Source organism: Ambystoma mexicanum, chromosome 3q, assembly GCF_040938575.1.
Source record: "Ambystoma mexicanum isolate Mex_15411 chromosome 3q, UKY_AmexF1_1, whole genome shotgun sequence".
Taxonomy (NCBI): domain Eukaryota; kingdom Metazoa; phylum Chordata; class Amphibia; order Caudata; family Ambystomatidae; genus Ambystoma; species Ambystoma mexicanum.
The window spans coordinates 1,001,062,119-1,001,082,722 of NC_090926.1; the positions used below are offsets into that span (position 1 = coordinate 1,001,062,119).

The 20,604-nt window shown below is 45.2% G+C and overlaps 1 protein-coding gene across 3 annotated transcripts in view; it reads left to right on the plus strand.

Moving 5' to 3' along the window:
• The window catches only part of CEP131 (centrosomal protein 131), a 1,227,592-nt gene that overhangs the window by 194,426 nt on the left and 1,012,562 nt on the right, over positions 1-20,604 (plus strand). For all 3 annotated transcript variants that reach the window (XM_069655164.1, XM_069655163.1, XM_069655162.1), the window contains 3 exons: positions 4,615-4,777; positions 18,458-18,555; positions 19,265-19,444. In XM_069655164.1, the coding sequence (XP_069511265.1) occupies positions 4,615-4,777; positions 18,458-18,555; positions 19,265-19,444 (441 nt within the window). The remainder of the gene's footprint in view (positions 1-4,614; positions 4,778-18,457; positions 18,556-19,264; positions 19,445-20,604) is intronic.

The window sequence follows — 20,604 nt, forward strand, 5'->3', positions numbered from 1 at the left end:
TGATCAATGCCTCCTTCGCCACCGGATCCATCCCTACTAACCTAAAACAATCCTGGGTACTCCCATTATTGAAAAAACCCACCCTCGACCCTGCCATACCCACAAATTACCCACCCATAACAACCTTTCCCTTTCTCCTAAAAATTCTAGACAAGGTTGCTTATGTACAAATACAGAAGCAACTGGAAGAACACAACCTCCTAGGATCTAGACAGTCTGGGTTCCGGCCCCAACATGGGACTGACACCGGTCTCATTGACTTAAAAGCCCATATCGATTCGCTCAGAGACAATGGGCAAGCTGCCTTACTCCTTCTCCTTGACCTATCTGCAGCTTTCGATCTGGCTGATCACTCTGTCCTATGTTCACACCTCCACACTGCAGCTTACTTCTCAACGGAGGCCATCACGTGGATCACATCCTTCCTTAACGGCAGGACCATGAGGGTCTTCTCCCCCACGGCTGCAGCAGACCCCATACCCATCACTTGCGCTGTTCCTCCGGGCTCCTGTGTCTCCCCCACACTATACAACATATTTACCAAGCCCCTTTTCGATGATTTGGATCATCTCGGTATCACCTACACTAATTATGCAGATGATACTCAGATCCTCCTTCCGCTTTCTGGAGATTATGGAAAGGATTTGGCCTTGTTAAATAGGGTGTACATCATCATCCAGGCATGGATGGCCACTCATGGACTATGCCTGAATGATGAAAAAACAGAACTTATCATCCTAGGTACCTCACTTAATATAAAGAAGCTCGGCCCGGCCTACAATTCCTTCATGATTGATGGAAACAACATCAAAGTTGGACAGGAGGTCAAAACATTGGGATTCTATCTTGACTCCAATTTCTCCTTTAAAAGACAAGTGAGCTCCCTTGCATCCTCCACGGCTTAGACCTGCAAATTAATCCGCACAGCTAAACCCTTCCTGTCGGACTCCAGCTGCCTGACACTCGCCAGAGCTCTTATTCTGTCTCGCCTTGACTACTGTAATGCCCTATACCTGGGATTTACTAAGGCTACCACCAGCAAACTGCAAACCCTTCAGAACAATGCGCTAAGAGCAGCTCTGGGCATTTCCAGAAGGGAACACATTACAAACTATGGCCTACAGAACAATTGGCTAACCACTAAAAATAAAATTCTATTGAAAACGGCATAACTCACTCACAAGTCTCTCAACCATGCCGCCCCAACTTACCTGATCAACAGATTCCACCGACAGTCCTCATCAAGACCCACCAGAACCGCATACAAAAACTGTCCAACTGTTCCCCACTTCAAGCGGGCCACCATAGGGGGCAACAGCTTCCCGGTAAAAGCTGCCTTGTTGTGGAACTCCTTGCCTCCAAACCTTAGAATTGACATGCCCTACCAGAATTTCCGCTTACTGGTAATCTCATGGTTGAAAAGCGAGACCCACTAAGACCATGAAGTGCCCAGCACCACCTGTACAAACTGTAACTACATGTGCCTTCCTGCTTACCTGCTTGTGTGCCTTGCTTACCTGTATATAATGGCCTGTAGGCCTACCACTGATTTGTATATAACACTGGTGTAGTTATTCCTGTATTATGTATATTCTTTGTACTGTAACCAAGCTTCGAATATTCTTGTAAAGGCTGTGCCCTGATACCCCCGGGTACGCTCGCGCATTATAAATAATAAAAACAAAGAAACAAACTACATACTTTAGAGTTGATAGAAAGTGTTGGGGGACTTTGTAGATGGCTCCATAGTTGCTTTCCAGCATTAGGCCTGGCCGAATGGTATGGGCTAACCCCCAGACGCATGAATCACCACTCAGTAACACAAGAGTGATAAAATACTTTAGGTTAGTACTACCCTCAGCCACACAATACCTCTACAATGAAGAAGCGCTTGCAGAGAGGCACCTTCATGATGCAGCACCACAGGACCTGGTCTCTAGATTCTTGGTTGTGTTTGAAAGAAAAGACACTGAATGAAAACTTGCAGCAGCAGTCAACAGAAAAGGCTCCCAACACAGTGCTTATTGAGGCTCTGTGGATTTGGTGCCCTTTTCAAGTCACCACATGAAGGACGGTTGTTGCTTGTCAGATTTGCCTCACTATTTTTGTCCTGCCCTCAGGCTGGAATTCAGCAGAGGACCACCAAAGTTTCAGCGAGAATCGGAATTTGAAAGACCATGCACAGCACCCAGACTCGAGGTCCTAGGGCACTGGCGGTTTGCAGTCCAGGAAGGTCACACCTTGTTGTGGGATGGCCCGAAATGCAGGTTGTCTCAAGACTGATGGGTCTCCACAGTTGTCGTCTTCAGGGCTCCTATGTTGCTTCAAAGAAGGGGTCAGCACAGGCAGTGGTTACATAGCAGGCATCTACGGTCCCTGGAAGTAGCTACAGCAGTCTTCTCTTGTTCATCAGATCTTTTGTTCCAGTGGTCGGCTTGCCTTCAGCTCCAAGATCCAGTTCAGATATACAGGAACCCACACACAACCTCTTCAAACACTCCTTGCAGTTTACAGAAAGGGGCGGGTGGCTCGCCAATCGGGACTGCCAGCACCCTAGTGGGAACTGGTTTCTCTCTGCACACCAGAAGACAAAGATGAGCAGAGTTTCGGACTCCTCTGTCACTTCCTGCCTTCACAGACACGCTGGATCTTCGGTGGGCTACAGTGTTCTCGCCACAGACAAAAGAACAACCTGAACCTCTCCCACCCAGGATGGCAGAAAACAGGAGAGGACAAGCAGGCTAAAAATAATGAAAAAAGAAAAGCCACCATTCTATGTTGACCCTTTTGTGCATTACCACTGCTGATTTGACAGCCTGCGTGGAATATTACCACAAAAGTAAGTAAAGCATGTCCACTGCCACCAGCCATAATAGTTAGCTTGTCATTGTGACAGAAATGTTACAGGGACAGTGAGACAGGGGATACCAAGTTTCACCACAGCACTCCAAATAAGGTGGGGTATGCTGGTCTCGCTATATAAAATGTAAATGTGATGAAAATCCCTCTCTATCCTTGAACAGTAATTTAAGTCAAGAGAAAGTAAAAAGGGAAGCCCAGGGGGCAACCCAGCATCACTGCACATAACGTGCTGCAATAAATAAATGTAGATGCCCAAATGGTCATCGGAAAGAATATATTCAAAAATATACTATGGAGTGTCAGCAAAATGACACCCATGAAAAGAGTAAAAGGAAGTGTGCATGGGGAAAAAGGTTCCCACTCACTTAGAAACGAGGTAACAAATCCACAAGTCCAACAAAAAGTGCTGGGTGGTCTTGCAGTGGAGGGTGATTTTACATGGAAATTGAAATCTAACCTAACAAAGGGGACTTTAGTACATCTGACCGCAAAAAAACAATTCAGATCCTGAAAACCAAAGGGGGTCTGGGGGGAGCAAAAGTTTTAGGGGTCCTATTAAAATGACGCTGAAGAACCTCTAGAAATGATATTCGTCTCTTAACAATTATACTTTCCCTGGATGCTTCATTACCAAATCCCAGCAGTTGACAAAATTCTTGGCGCAGTCCATCAGATTTTATGACATCTCAGAGGTTAAGGGGGCGGGGGGGGGGTAACCCTTATCACCAATCATGCACTCATGCACCATACAAGCATTTGGTGGCCATCCAGCCAGTGCATCCGTCAGTGCATGCCCCCATACAGCCAGCATCTTTGTAGACAAACTCTGAAGCTGTGGATTCCCGAAGAATCTCAGACATTTCCTCCCTCCTCGGCACCACCCACACCTTCCATTTTCGAGCTCCAGGCCAGATCTCGCATCAATAAATGACCCTACCTGATCATTCCTGATTTCCAATAACACTCCAGGACAACTAGGTTCAATTGCCTGGATGCTGGATTTCACAACCAGCGACTCCATTTTCAGTGCCTCAAGGAAGTGAAGGTTTTGTGTGAACTTGTGTCGCTACTACTAGTGCAGCCACTATGGATCTGACAGGTAGAGGATAAGGGGAACCTTGGTGGTTGTTTCTACTATTGGGGAGAAGGGCGTTATGAGGGTGCCCAACGGGCCACAACCATATATGGGTCTGGGTGGACCCCACTTAAGAAACATGATCATAGGATCACAAAGGCCAAGTAAAAATTGGCAGGGACTTGCAAAGGTGAAGTGGGGTTTCTTCCAGTAGGACTACAGGAGCAGGGACCACATTTCTACCCACAGCTGTCTTAGGGCACATGATGTTCTGAGAAACAGTTCCTACTTCTAAACTCAGTTTGAAGACACAGCAGGGCTGATGGTAGGGTTACTGGGTATTCTTCCCTGAGCTGTTTGTTTGCACTGCATGGCTGAAGGGATAGTAACTACTTGTTCCACAGTTCTAAGAGAGCATAGCATGGTGAACGGGTCAGCGGCAAGCTATTCTATCCACAGCTAAATGAAAGTCGCAATGTGCCAGATGGGACAGTGGTCAGACGTCTCACTTAGATGATCTAGCTCAAGATCTGTTGAGTGAGTTATTGGATGCTGCCCAGTCTCCAATATGTGATCAAGACATCCTGTGCAAGGAGAGACCCACGTCATGGGAGGTGGTTTGAGAGTTCTGAGGAGTGACTCTCCCATAATACTAACACAGGTCTTGGCTGCCCTAGGAGCTGCGTCAGAAGCGAGCCCAGAAATCCTTGGAAAACCAGCGGATCGCAGAGGAAGAGCTGCATCTCCTGAAGGAAAGTGGCATTATTGGAAAGAAGAAGCCCACCCGGCCAACAATTGCCAGAAGAGGTAGCCCCAGTACCACAAAAGCGAACAATGCAGGTGAGGTTCTCTGCACATCCAATGTTTGGGGGGAATGGTTTGCATAATATCATCGTTCCAATGTATCTGACTCAGATGTTAAAAATGCTCCTTGATGCAAAAATATGATGAAGAACCCACTATTGTGTGCTGCAGGTAAGGCTTATTAGAGCTCTGCATTGCCTCATCCGTTCAGGGGCCCGAATGACCAGCCGAGTGATCTAGCAGGCGCTAGAAAGGTGGATAGTATTTCTATTGTAATATATAAAATGCCTTTGAAAAAGAAACAATTATATATGTATTTCAATTTCTTTATATAGCACTTTCCCCAAAGAGCGCTATAGATGGACATGCACTTCATAAAATCAGATAAAGTATTTCCAGAAAATGTATGGGAAAGTGGAAAATAATTCAGACTGTGTGAAATCTTTCAGCAAAGACTTTTTTAAACAAAAGTACAAATGAAACCGACGGGATGATGGAACTTTCCAAATTGTATGTGCATTTAGAGGAAAACATTCAAAGTGCAAGAGCGCAGGGGAAGAGACAAGAGAATTCATCAGGGACATCAAATTTAACCAGGGAGGCCAAAGAGAGATGGACAAAGATGTATTTTGATAATGTCCTTTTTTGTGATCTTGTCTCTCATATCCGATTCCTTCTGCTTCTAAGCACTATAATAACAGCTGTCATTAAATGTAATGGTAATCAATTTATCGACAATGCAGGGTTCAAACTTACGTCGTGCAGGCTGGCCTGATGTTAAGAGGAGAGCACTTAACTGGTGTGCTATCCACCTGCATGAATGCTTTTGTAGACCATTCACAATCACAGAAATAGAAGAGCGAAATGGGGAAAAAGACTTCAGACAGAAAAATAGGAGCGATGCAAGCACAGGTGGGAAGTTAAAAAAAGATGCACTTGCATTATAACCAGCTAAGAGTGCAGCAATAGACGGGCAGACCTGCAATCAGTGCTTAACTTGAGACAGTTGTGCCCGGGTCTTAGCACCCAAACATATTTGACAGCACCAGCCTCCTATTATTTACAGCTTGAGCTTGTAACGTGCATCCTCTCCTATACAGGCTCATCCAATAAATTATGGTGCAGCAGGGAGCAAGGACTGCTGCCAAACATCTCGTCCACCACAAACCCTTCTTTGACAGAGCTTGGGCAATCACACTCCTAAAAAGCGTGAGCTTCAGGGGCATTCAGCAGAATAGTCGCCCTCTATTTTTCTGTTGTACTGTAAAGCATTATATCTGTATCTTATTATAAGGCCACTTTTACTAGCCTATCGGTATGGGTTCTGAACTGTCTTTATACCTCACTTTGTTTTTAGGTTGTGCGATAGCTCATTCGGTTAGTGTGGTTGCTTAAGGGATCAGATTATAACCTGCAGGTCACAGGTTCCAATCCTACTGGAGTTTACTCACTTTGGCCATTCCACCTGTGGTAAAATATATCCCATGGCTGTGGCTTCATGGACACTTGTCAGATGGCAAATATTTGGGGTGTTCACTGTATTGTGTGATTTGTAATATTCGTATTGTGAAATAGCCCCTTCCGGGGACTGGTGAAAAAGGTTGGGTGATGGGCAGTCTAGCAACAAAAATGAAAGGTTGGACACAGGCAGTGGTAGGGTTACACGTTCCAGGGTAATACAGTGTAAGGGGCTAAGAGTGGATGGTAGTTTCCAGAAGGTTTTCATTAGGAGTTTTTGGGAAGTGGGGGCGATCGTCCCAGGCCCCCCAGAGGTTTCGAATGCAGCAGAGACCTAGTATTGCGATTTAAGGGCTTGGGATGGCTGTAGGGGGAGGGTGACGTCAATAGATGCTGCATTGTATTAGATTATGTGATTGCAGTAGACCATATTGGAAATGAAACGCTATTGTAGGAGACCAGCAGCCATTTTGAAATTGAGAATTGGGGTTGTTTTTACCGCGGATGAAATGTTCGAGGGAGAAATGACCAAAGATTGTTTGTTTGAAATAATCTTCAGTCATTTCTTCCCTGAACAGTCCCGACGTGTCCAAACCCCTACCCACCCTGCCAACACACCCCCACCCTCTTACCATCAATTCCGTCTCGCTGGACCCTACAACGCCAGTTGCTTTTCACTACTGTGATCGGGAACCGGCGCCACAGGGTCCCTTCCTTTTTGTGTTTGTGTTTGTGTTTTTTTTTTTTTTTTTTGTAGGGTCGGCTGCTATATTGTTGGCAGGGGTTGCAGGGGTGACCACTGCCAACACAAAATGTGGATATGGACAAGCACTCTGCCATGCTACAGTATAGTGAGCGGGGTTTGTGGGGACACCCTTGCAGCCCTAAACCGAATCCAGATGACCTACCCAACCAAAAGTCCGAAAGAAGGTCGAATAATTGGGTGGTACTTTCTTTCGGACTTTTGGTTGGGTAGGTCATCTGGATTCGATCATTTTGGCCGAAATGGAGGCCTGGCGTTACGCTGCAGCTAGGACAGTAGGCCCAAGCGCGAAGCATAGAAACGCATGTGTAAACAGAGGAGTTTGTTACGACCTGGGCCGCAGTGAGGAATGCCAAATCCATGGTGAGTCGGAATGCGCCATCCAAGGACATGAGGGTGCCAAGTGCTCCCTGCAAGCATAAATCCCACGAGAAGGTCACAAGCCTCTGACTTACCCAAACTCTGAATTAGAGTGCCCACATGCCCCTGTCCACACGCCAACATTCCAAGCATAGGGAAGTCACAGAACACCGGCCATAAAACAGTTAGATCCTCAATATGTCCCAAAGATCAGAAGACCCTAGGCCCCTGAGATTTGTGCTGCGAGGTGCCAGGGAGTAACATATTTAAGACTAGGGTGGAAAGAACTGGAACGGTGCCGACTCGTTTGAGCTTGAGCTGGGGTTTGTCAGATAATTTGACCTCAAATGCAGCCTCCCCGCCCATGTCTGCAGTACGAGGTGCACGTTAGGTCATAGATACAGGGTGCAATCTTTTACCTTCCTAAATTTCTCTGGATTGTCATTCTGTTTGTCAAGTCCGACGATTGTTGCAGTTTAGGTCCAAGGATGTTGCTACTGTTACCTGCCAGGATATAGGTGTCCGGATGTCCTGTGAAATGCCGATCCTCGCTTATCGGTGCCTGAGGAGATAATAAGCCGATTAGTGATTCCATCACTCATTTCAAGTATATTTAGTAGGTGGTTCGTCCGCCTAGCACAAATGATGGCGATAATCCCTAGTACTCTAAATTTAATTGTACATAGCCTAAAATCTCTGCCTTTCTCGTAGTTTGGGATTCCTACACAATGCATCCGCTTGAAACGCCGAAAAGATGGAACACTGTTACCATTTATTCTTTGACCTTTAATCTCCTGTAGTAAACAAAAATGGCAGAACTATATTTAGGATAAAAAGTAAACATTATTGCTGGACATCTTTTTTTTTTTTTTTTGCGGTCTATTTAAAAAGAAGAAAAAAAGTGCAAACCTATAAACAATGCATAATGGTTGCACTTAATGTGATACGTGAACTTCTTTGTTTGGCTATAAAGATCTGCTACTTGCATGCATCAAACCCCAATTTCTCTTACCTCCGTCCATTTTCCACGCTCAGTAGGCCAGTGCATGAATGAAAGTAATATTTTCTTTGACTTTTTGATCTCACAATGGGTGTTGAGGACACTCAAAAGGGTTCTAAAAAACGTCAACCTTAGTCAGAGTCCCTGATTTCATTGTAGACTACCGCCCAAAATTCACGTCAAGTAGAAGCACTGATCCATTTGTTTCCTTTGAATTGTTCACATGTTTATGAATGAGGCTAAACAGTAGAATCTGGCTTAGTCGAAGAACAGCCAAGACACACAGGGAATGGAAGGAATGCTGCAGTCAAAGACAGATGAAGAGGATTAGATAAAGAGAGCATTCCTTAGTGTGAAAACCTGGGAAGAACTAGGTTGAGAGACAGATCTTGAGAGCAGGAAATATAAATGGAGACAGAGATTGGGCCAGATGGGTGAAGAGCAAGTAAGAAATACATTAATGTTCATATTTTGTTGGTGACATCTTGTAAGAACATTTATATTCTGCTTTTAAGTGAGTGTAATGTTTTTGGAAGTTAATGATGATATGCAAAAAGTAATGCTTTTTAGGGAAGAATTTATAATTATATTAAGGGAATTGCATCCATTGTAAGTTGGTATGCACTAAAGCGATGTGCAGCTAGTGTAATGTGGCTTCCTGTTAGGCTTTTTCAGAGTTCCTCCTGTGGAGGGGCTTGGTAAGACTGACCAGTAGTAGCATGCAGGGATTCCACCAAGATATGCGAACACTTACTGGTAAATGTCTCGAGCAGTAAGGTTTCTCTTCAGAGCAGTGAAGATTGGTTTAAGGAACAGATCAAACACCCCAAGTAAGATGTGTATGTTAAAATGACTATATATCCCCAATACTATAGATAACCAGCAAGCAGCATTCAAAGTTTTAGTAGCCATCTAATACAGATGGCCAGTCAACTGCCATTTGAGAGATTAGGGTGTCTGGCAGACTCATATCCCATCTCAAGCAAGTTTCCATTTGTTCAGCAACCCTTTCTGAGTTGTTTGCAGAGCCTTTGAAAGGGCGTGTCCTATGGTCATTTCCACCTCCGAATGCAAAATTTAACATAGCCAGTAATTTAGAATGGCAGGATTTAAAACAATGAGATATTTTGGTTACTGTACATCCACATATGGCAACAGCACAGTAAAATAGCAAAGAGGAATGGGGGTATTCCTCTACCTGCACTGGTAGTCATAGCGAATATTACAATTATCCAAAACCTGAATATGGGACAGGGTCTGACAACCTCATTGTTTTAAGCCCATCTTTGCAAACTACTGCCTTTTGTTCTCCTACCACCCCTTGGTGGTAGAAATGACTGTATTTGTTCATCCTTTTTTGGGGGCTCTGTGCAGGGCCCACAAAGGGGAGCTGAGGGAGTGCAAAGGTGCGTTAGAGGTCTGCCAGACACTCTAGTCCACATCCCCTCTTGAGCGATTTCAATTTTAATGTTGCCCACCTGGTAATAGAGGGTCAGTCTAGCTTCTAGCTATACTTTGTGTACATCTGGGGCGATTCATCAGTGGCTCAGTGAATCCAAGGGAACCAAAGGCAGCCTTTTAGACTATGCCTGGATCCATATCTCTTTTGAGATGATTCCATCCCTTCCTTGCACCTATATGCACAGTTGGACCAGTGCTCTGCACATAGATTTTGCAGTATCACAAGACTCATGGAACAGAGATCTGCTTAAGCCAGATTGCTCACGTATCCTGAAGGGGAATCAGTCTGTGTCTGTGTTTTATGAAGACATTTAGTTTACCCAAGGGATGGTCATATTGCGAGAAAAGGAACTTTTGTGTCGGACTAAGAGGAACTTTTGAATCCGAACTGTTCTACGAGTGTTCCCTTCTCCTGGCTCAATCCCGGGACACAACCCTGCTCACAAGGAGTACTCTTTGAAACTTATGTGTTGAATTAGATTAGATTGCTAAATATTAGATTAGATTAGATTGCTAAATATTCCTTATTATTTGGTGTTTGTATTAGTGTGAGGTCAGAGACTTTTGGACACTAGGTCATCTTTCTTTAGTTTAGTTTGCCAGTGCAATGAGTCCTGACACTCTACCTAAAGTCTCCTCCCAGGTGGCCAGGGGCAGGCAGCTGCTTCCGGATCCTGACCCTGGGGCAGTATTACCCAGGAGGATCACCTAGGAGAAGGGCCCCCGGGGAACAAGAGGGTTCCTTTTGGTGAGACGCTTTTTTTGTCATCCTCAAATAAGGAAATATCAGTAATGCCGGAATATGTAATGGCTCACTGTCAGACAGCTTTTATTTCCCAAAGCTAACTGTATTAATGTGGGTGAAAACAATCCTAACCAGTTATTCATTGGGAGTTAGAAACCCCCATTTAAAATCACTGAAATCCACAGAGGTGAACCCCAAGGGAATATTAAAGATGAGTCTTTAATTATTAACAATCTAGATTCTGAAAATCATAATTCCCTGGTAAAGCTGAACTCCTCTACTTATAGAACTACTTTAGAGAATATAATTAAGGAGAGAAATGAACTTGGTAATATTTCCACTAGAAAATCTGCTTTGAGCATTGTGGAACTTCCACAATGTCAAAAGTACTGGGATGAAGAAGAGGGCTGCGGGGGCACGAGACTGCAAGTTGCAGCCTAATGGTGTTAATGACTCACGCCTGAGGGAGACTGAGAGGCATAAAAAGGCCCCCTCAGGTGCAGGCCATAGAGAGTAGTAGCAGGTGGAGTAATCATGCTACATCCACATTGCAGCAAAAGCTGGAGAAGAACAGACTCCGGGACTGCAGTGCTGGAAATGCATTGGAGGGACATGGCCTCTGAATCCTTGTCCTTTATTGCTTTTTATCGTGTGTTCTCTCTTGTTTTCAGCGGTGGAGTTCATGTGGGACTCCTGATGGTGTGGTTCTTCCTGTATTTCGTTTGGTGAACAGACCCTTGGGATACCCTTATGGCACCCATGGGTGGCAGTACGACCCTGTACTCCTAGTGCATGTTTCTGGGCACCTGTGTGTGGCCCACAGAGCAGGGTACGGGCTGGTGGCAGCTCCTTGCTGAATTGACAGGTCCCCTGAGCAGTCTCCATTTTGGGATACCCAGGCCCTGTCATTGGAATCGGTGGATGCCTGATGGGGAAACAAGGTGGCCCCTGTGGTCTCTTGCTTTCTATCGCCTGTTACCTTACTTTACCCGAAGTCCCGGGAAGCCCTGACTCTGTCCCTTCCCAATGACTGGCTGTTGATTGTAAGTTCCATGTATGGTGTTGTGGGGTTGTCCAGGCATGACTGGCTGGATCCTTCCCCATGACTGTTGTGGGTACGCCCGTGGGGTGGGACCTGGGTGAAGAGTGTGACGAATACACATTCTGTGCTATGGGCGTTTAGTATCTGGTGTTTGGCACAGTGACTGAGACAGCCTTGCCCAAAACTGGTATGAATGCAGTGTGTAGTGCTGAATGGCAGAGTGCTTGTCCATATCCACATTTTGTGTTGGCAGTGTCTGGATGGAGAAGAATGGCCTGAATGCACTGTGCGCCTGATTGGCTGCCTGACTGCCTGAATGCCCTTCGGAGTGATTGGTTGCTTGAGTGTGACCCAGCAGAATGCATGGGAGATCAACAGTATATCTGTGGGCCTCTCACTGCTAGAAATAGATCAGAAGCTAAAGTAGAAACAAGAGAGGTCCTGGCTAGGAGACCTCTCACCGAGCTACAAGAGACCATTGTGTACCAGCCGATCTTTGCCAAAGCTCCCTGGTAGACAGACCTACGGAAGGCTGTTGACCAGAGGAGGGGACCGCCGAGGAGAACTAAGAGAAGCACCGGACAGCTGTCCACCGTCGGTGACCGCCATTGCCGACCGGAGTCGCAGTGCTCCTTTGCCTAAGAACATTTGATCCAAGTAATCCCTTGTTCACCCTCGTCGACCGCTTTCATCCTGCCTGAAAAAGTCAAGGTCATCGATGACCGAGGAGAAGCTGCCGGTGGGTTTCCCGCCACCCGAAGATAACAAACGCCAGACAACGCAACACCCTTGCTGGGCCAAAGTTCTTCAGTAACTCTTTGTGGATACGAACACTCGTCGTCGAGGTGCCCCGCACGCCTCAACTTGCATGACGTTTTAGAATGGATCGTCAATGAGCACCGCAAGAACTGAAGATGCTGCCGCAACGACAGTGTTCCACCTTTTCTTCATGAATCTCGACGACCCGCGGCTCCTGCCTGAAAGGGAGTGCTTGAAGAAGGGCCTGTCGACTCACCGAAGAACTCTACGAAACCATGTACTTTGGGGGCAGTAGAAATTTGATAGAAGGGGATAAGGCTCAAATAGACAATACATGGACTGGGCTTGTAGTGAATCTTCCTTTGCAGGTTGCCCACTTGGGGGGGATCCTCATGCAGAACTGTGCCTAGTGTTAGGAGCCAGTATTCTGCCAATTGTCTAACCAACTTGTCTAAATCTATGGTTGATATTGTTTTGCTGTGTTGATTCGTATACTATTTGAACAGAGTACAGTTGATGCATTTTAATGGGATCAGAGTAATAGTGGTACCACCTAGAACTGCATATATTTACCATTTTATCACCTTATTTATGTAAAGAGCTGTGTTTTAACTAACATAGTGTGTGGACATTCCTTTGTGGGTGCTTGTGGACTACAATGTACTTAGGAACCAGCCCGCATCACCTCCTGAGAAGCTAGGCCTTGATTTCTCATCCATTGCTACCATTATAGAGAATCTTGGCTGGGGTCCTCTGTGCCTCTCCTCTACCGTATAAAGAGCAGGAGTACAGACACCCCCCTCCGGTCCTTTACAGGGACCACGTCCTATGTCGAGCAGTTGCCCGTCTCAAGAGGGTCTCTTCCTCTGGAGATCTTGCTTGCAGAGATCGCGCAGTGGTAAGCATTCTATTTGGAAGCTTTCTTCCTGTAGGCCCTAATTGTAGAGGTTGGTGGTGGGAAGCGTAAACTTTGAACGTTTTCCCCAAAGTAAGGTGAGCTGCTGGAGCAGAGAACACTCCTTTTTTTTTTTTGAGTGGCGTGGGCCGCAGGCAGCAGGTTTCTGGGTTGCGCAGAGTAGCGGAAGACCCAGAGGCAGCGAAGAGAGCGGACATGCACGCCAGAACCAGTGAGTTCACTTTTGTGTTGTGACCTGGGAGTGCTCTGCAATTGCCTGTTGGCCATGCCTGGGTAACTCAAGTACGGAACTAATATATAAAGAGGGAAGGGACAAAACCTTACATTGAATACTGAACTCATGTAAAACTGAATAATAGACCAGTTGAAAACCAAGCTGATTTAAAAAGGAGAAGGTCGCAGAATAAGAACTTGACAAACAGACTGGAAAGGTGTGATTGTATTTATGCGGGTCAGAATAAGTGTCAGCAACGAGAGGGCAATATTCCAAGAAACCAGTACAAACAAATATTGCCAAAAGAGAATAATACCAAGGCAAGCTAAAAAGAACCAACATTGCCAAAGCCAAAAGAGTACAATTAAGAATCCAAGTGTTTGTAAAACAGATTCCCTATATGTAAAGGAGGCCAGACCAGGAACTGCCTTACACCCACATTTTCAAAGAAGCGTAAGAGTGACAGAACCATTGTCAGTATTTGGTTAATGCAGAAGTGAGGAAACAAGAGTGGCAGGAGGACTGTCCTTCTGACGGGGGATATTCTGGAGGAGTGGAGCACACCCTGCTTTGCGTATGGCAATCACGTGTGTAAACAGCACCCGTTGTTTTCCCAGAAGAAATAGTTTATTTATTGGGTAGCCATAATGTGCCTCTACAGCAAAAGGTGTTCCAAGGTGCAAAGCAAAAGGTGTTTCAAGGCGTAATGTAGTTAAACTTGATGTTGCGAAGCAAAAGACATTGTGGAAGCAAACCTTTAACGCAGAAGTACTTGTAGTTAGTAGTTTAATTCTGTTCTGGCAGGTGGTTACACACACCAGGGTTGGAAATGTTGTAGTCGTAGGCCTGACGGGTGAGTGGACAAGGTAGAAGTCATTGACCTACTGTGGTGTGGTTAAAAGGCTTGAATTGGCAGAACCACTGAGATGTTTTGTGAACTGTTGCGTGATTATCCTGACAAATTACAATTGCTAAAACAAGTGTTTTGTGAACTGTTGCAGAATGATTCTGAGAGAGACACTTTTGTTGAGCGCAATGAACTATGGAAATATTCTTGGTTTAGGAGGGGAAGTTGCTTTGCCACAAGTGGAAAGAAGATACATTTATTGAAAACCTTTTGAGCTGTTGGTTGGAACACAACAAACTGCATTGAAACTTTGTTGTAAGGCATGATTTCCTTTTCCTTTTGGGACTGTTGACTAAAATCCTGCTGGAATTTGGGGAAACAGAATTCACCCAGTCACCAGGCTGTGAACATAATTGTTATTTCTGTTATATTTAAACTGTCATATATTACCTTATTGAGTTGCTGTATGTACAATTGTGAGGGACAGAAACCCTTTGCTAGAGTGTTTCCTTTAGTTCATTTTAGGCAGGGAAATCCTCCCCAGGGTAGGGTAAGTGAAGCGTTTATCCAACCTTTTGAGTTGATAAAATGGCATCTTTTGAAAAGTCTTCACAAGGTTGTCTGCCTCACATTTCTGACCCTTACACCAGGTAGGGACATTTTCATTAGGCTATGGAAAGATAGGAGTTTCTCACACTTTGTTTAATGAAATGGCAAAATCTGAGAAAACTGTACTTTTGCGTATGCCTCACATTTCCCTGACATTTCCGACTCTCACATAAGCCAAAACCAATCAAGGTAGCAATGGAGAGCAGCCAAGGCTATTCTCAGGAGGGTGTGAGTGGGGTCAGCGGCCCTCAATGAGTCCACACAATAATTCAATTTAGACATGCAAGTATAAAAATAAATAGTTATTCTAGGCCTTCTGCACACAAAAAATAAAAACGAACAGGTAATATTATCACATAATACTCTGATACAAATATATATACATTCACCATAGGTTCATAATTAAAAATCACGTAATCTCAAGCAGGTAAGTAGATCAAATGCAGTAATTATGGAACAAAGTCACAAGTTATTTCCCTAACTTTATCAGTCAAAACACTACGTAGAACGTGCCAAAAAGTCAAAGGAGCCACAATGTTTCTCCACAGAATGGAGTCTCTGTTGGTAAGATATACTTTAATAAAAGGGCTCGTGGCACTTCCCTGATCCGTCCAGGCAAAATAAGGTTAGCACAAAAACTAATGATCACAGCGAGCCCTGATATATTCTCACCCAAGAGGATTTTTTAATGAGTTTACCTAATTTAAAATAGTAAACATCGCAATTTAATTCGAGTATAATGCAAGACATTCAAATACAGTTATTGAGCGAAGTATAACACAGCAAAGACAATATACATCAACAATACAGTGCAAACCTAGACAAATAAAAGTGCAAACTGCAAAGATTAGTTTGTACAAATGCACAGTGGTCACTTTAAATTTTCTTGGAGCAACACATTGTTTCTGCTGGATGTATCCGCTTGGTGAGCAGTATGAACAATCAATACTGTATGGAAATTTGGGTAATATACTTTACTTGTGTTGGTGATGGGTCAAAACAACCTTCAGCAATTATTTCTAATGTAAGTCATTGTTTTTGTATTTCGGAAGCTACTACCCAGGGTTGATTACCATAATATAGTGGAATAGACAGTTAGAAGACAAAGGGATTGGTTCGCAATTTTGTCCTGCGGAGTAGAGTGGGTGGGAGCGGCAGATGGACAACATTTACTTACCCCCCTGACTCGATTTTTGGAGATTGGATTTCCCCTGTTCATTCTGGTGAGAGGTGCCCAGAAGTTGCAGGTGCAAGGTTTCGTCTGGTCTGGTCCAGCAGCAAGATGCAACCCCTGTAGATGAAGAAATTTAAGAAATACTGATGCAGGCCGCTTCAGGACACTTCACAGGATGGGGGGAGGCAAGCTCCAGTGAGTGCTGCCACACAGAGGCGATGACTGACGTCCTTCTAGGACTTGTGACACAAGCTGGCGACTACCAAAGTTCCGGGTGCAACTGCAGAACTGCGACAGTTCTGGTGAGGTACCCTATAAGATAGCTGGTCAGTCCAACAGGTGGTCCACGGACACTTCCAAAGGCGCAGGACACCTAGATACTCAAAGGCATCAAGACTAGTTGGCCCCACTAGTCTTAGGACTGAAGCACTGCTCAGGGTCTTCAGATCAGGTAGTCCAACAGGGCTTTACTGGGCCAAACGCAGGAAGGTATGCCAGGCCTCTTCTGGAGTCTTCATTCGGATGTTCTTCTACGAGGGATCCTTGGCTCCAAAGATGATCTAAAGAAATTGCTGCAGGAGACCTTCTTACCCAAAATCCAGGCTGGAAGCAAGTCCAAGACCACCAATGGTCAGGCTTTGCACCATTCAAACAGCCACTATTTATCCAATCCGGGACATCTACTCGTTTCACATTTGCTCCACTCGGCACCGTGGATGTGGAGTGTGACCAGGCCCTTCCTGGGCCACATACACACAAAGGCATCACTAGCCCGCCAAAGCAGCAGCTTTCCCAGACAAGTGCATGACCATTTATATGGTATTTTGTGACCTGGAAAGGCAGGAAGAAGGCCAAACAACAATATGGCCAAAGAAGCAAATGAAAATCTTGTGGCAAGGCAATTGTAGGCCACTAGCCACATTTAGAATCCATACATGGTAAACGAGAATGTGCACACTAAAAATAATGCAAACATTGTAAAAATGTATATGCTGCCACCAGCTCGTCTTTAGGCACATATATAAATCACCAAAAATCCCAAGTGCAAAAACCTAGTGTAATACAAAAAGGTATCCCCATTGCATCGCATTGTAACCTGATCAGTGAAGGCCCTCTCCGGTGCTTCAACCATTGTACTGGTGAAACCAACCAGTCTCGAGGATCCAGCCATTCATAGCCTTTTGGAAGCGTCCCTGGACCACCCGGAGGACTGACCAGCTCTCCTGTACGCTACCTTGGTAAAATCGTTGCCATTCTGCTTAAATCAACTTTGGCGGTCGCAGCTCCTGCCACAAGTCGCCTTCCTGCTAGGTTTCAGCTTTCCATCATCAAGGGATCTTGCTCTGGAAGGTCGTCTTTAACTGTGGCTGGAACGAGGCCTGCTGTCACCCGTGTGCCGTAGCCGTTGCTGGAACTAGTCTTCCGCAGTCTGGTGAAGTGTCCTGAAGAGGTCTTCATCAGTGCCTTCTGCATTTCTGCGGTTCTGCTCCTGGAACCGACCGGATGAATCCTTGCACCCTCAGCTCCTGGGCATCTTCTACTGGGTTCAATGGCAGGAAAACATACCGTCGACCCAGGCCCCCCCGCCCCCCTCCACCCTTTCCCCCCTCTCCTCCCTTTCCCCCCTAGTCAACATATCTAGTCCTCTGGGGATATCAGGGACTGGGGGAGGAAGTAATTGCAATTCATTCACTACCCCTGTACTTATTAGAATAAACCTTAGCATAAACATTGGTTATTCCATTCCATCGCTTTTTGATCGTATCTTAAAGCGTGTATCTGAAAGATGGGAATCCTATTTTACATACCTGTAACTTGTTGAATTTTTTCTGGAACGCTTTTATCACAAGAACTCTTCTTACATCGGTCCCCACTCCTAAGAAAAAGCTTTGAATTTTGGGCACAAGGCCCCATATATCATAAGGATTAGACTTTAAGTTTGGGCATAAGGCTTGTGAACTGGTTTCATTCTACTGTTGGGGGTTTGGGGGGAGAGGGTGCTTGGGAATGCAGACTGCGTGGGGGCAATTAGTGAGAGATGAAGTCGGTCAGGGTGATGCTAACTCATGGATGGAGCATACATTGTAGGGGGGTGGAGGTTGACACTGCATTTGTCTTATTTGTAATAGTTATTATAATTGTATTTACAAGGCGCTTAATGACCACGCAAGTGGTTTCTAAGCATGGGATCGGAATTCAAAACCTGTGTTGCGCAGCGCTGCACTGTCTTGCTTCCAAGACAAGCGCGTTACCCCTGAGCGATTCTCCCCAATAGTGGAAAGGGTCTGTTTTTAGGCTCAAGTCAGTCATTTTGGGAGTGGAAGTGGGTGACATGACCTTCTAAAACACCTTGTATGATATTTTTCAGGTCTTGCCTTCCATGACATCACTGATCTGGAGGGAGTTTTCCAGCCTTCAGATTCAGTATCCCCTCCTTCGATTAAGAAGGTGGAAGAAATCACACAGGTAATTTCTGGACTTATTTTTATCTTTTGTAAGTGACTGTGCCACGTTGGTGTGCTAATCTCGCTGTAGATAAAGTGCTACCTCTCTGAGAGCGATTCCACTTCTTCATTATTAAGGTTTTTGGACCAAATTGTAAGCTTTAGCACAGTGGTATGTTGTGTGGGTGAGCAGGCGCCCTCAAAGCTGTCTTTATGTAATGTTTGTACCCAAGATTGAATCAATAACTGACATCATTTCCTGAAAGGCCGAGGGAATTGGGGAGGGGACATTCACATGCCAGGCCCAGACTGGTAAATGAGTGACTCCGTCTCGGCCCTCCCCTATTAGATGCAATCACATACAGGCCAACTCACTGTTCCAACGATCTTCCCCCATTCCTTCCAGAGAAATGCAAAGCATTGGGTTGACAATGAAACTTGTAAACGGGTTGCCCTTATCGAGTAATTCAACATGGAGAGCCACATGTTCTGTGGGCGTGGAAGCAGAACTCTTCTTCACCCATAAGCAGTTCTGTCAGTGAAGAGCAAAGCCTGGCGTAGGAATGGTGGTAGAACTATCCTCGTACTTTGCCCCAAAGTAGTTCCCTTTAGCAGCCTCAGACTCGAGCATCATTCCCTCAGTTTTTGCTTCCCTTTATGCTGCACACCCTTTTAAAATTAACCCTACCTCATCTTTTCTTTACTGCTCGCCACCCCATTCCCCCATTAAGGATGGCCGTTCCAGAGAGAAGTCAGCAGGCGATATGGAGGTGCTGGTCACCGCCAGCCATACTCAGTCCAGGACAACACTCCATGACCTGCTCGACACCCTGAAGCTTCTGGAGGAGGAACCCGAGCGGCCGCCTGAGGTGAAGCCATACCAGAAGGACAAATATGCCTGGATTGATGAGGTATCTACTGCTGTCACTCAGAGGGTGTTAATACTCATGACTCCAGAAAATTTTCTGAAAAGACCCTATGTAATTTGCTACTTTTAAAATTTGGTATGAAATTATTTTTCATGAGTAGATGAAGGCACATCTTTCCATTATGTGAATATCGAGTTTTCATTGATATTTGATATTTACATAATACAAAAGATATGCTTTCATCTTAAAGCATACATTTCCGGCAGCTCTAGTAGTGTCTTTTGGGGCCACATTTTTAGGTAGAAAGCCAGTGTTTTCTTGATAAGGTACATCCTTTACTTTTCGCTAGCTTCTCTGGGGTTTGGACTTTATTCCTTAAAGACAGGCTTATTCCAAAACCTGACATTGGCTTTGTTTCTTGTCCTGTGTCTTAATTATTTTTAAAATAAATTGGTTATGTATAACGCACTTAATATAAAGAGGTTTATAAGCGCGGCCCGGGGCTCAAACCGGTGCTGCTCTGTGTCGTCTCGTTTGCAAAACGAGCATGTTGCCCCTGAGCTAGCCTCCCGAGTCTTGAAAGTCCTTAAGACTCCTAACGTAGTGACTGCCCCAAAAGTACTCCATATTGTACCACATCTTTTTTAGTGACGTGACCAGGCAGGAGGTGGATTTTTCTTTTGTGGGAATACGGCTGGGAACGATTTGACCAGTTTGGGGTAATTTTCGACCCACTCCTCCATTTTCAAAATGCCCCGAAGACCAAAGTGGGTTGCTGGGGGCAGGGGGAGGTGGGGATGCACTTGAGTATCCCTTGTCCTTCATGTATATTGGAGAAAGGGACCATATTTGCTCACAGAACTGTGGAGGGATAGTCAGCCATTGGCTGACCCACCTCTGTTTGAATGATTTATGGTGTGTGTGGGTGATGTTTGCTCACCGCCTCCAACTGGGGATAAAAGCAGAGACTCTTACTACTAAACCTGTCTACTGCTGGAACTCTGTACCTGTTGCTCAAGGTTGGACACCGTTCTGCACCAGCACCCTCTAATGTGAGTACAGTTATGTTCTGTCCCTCCAGGAGATGAGAAGGAATCAACTGCTGCGATCCGGTGGAGATAACTGGTAATCTCTCCTGCTCAAAGAACTTTTTTCCTGAAGCACTGGACTGTGCCTCCATCACTGAATTCAGAATTCAGCAC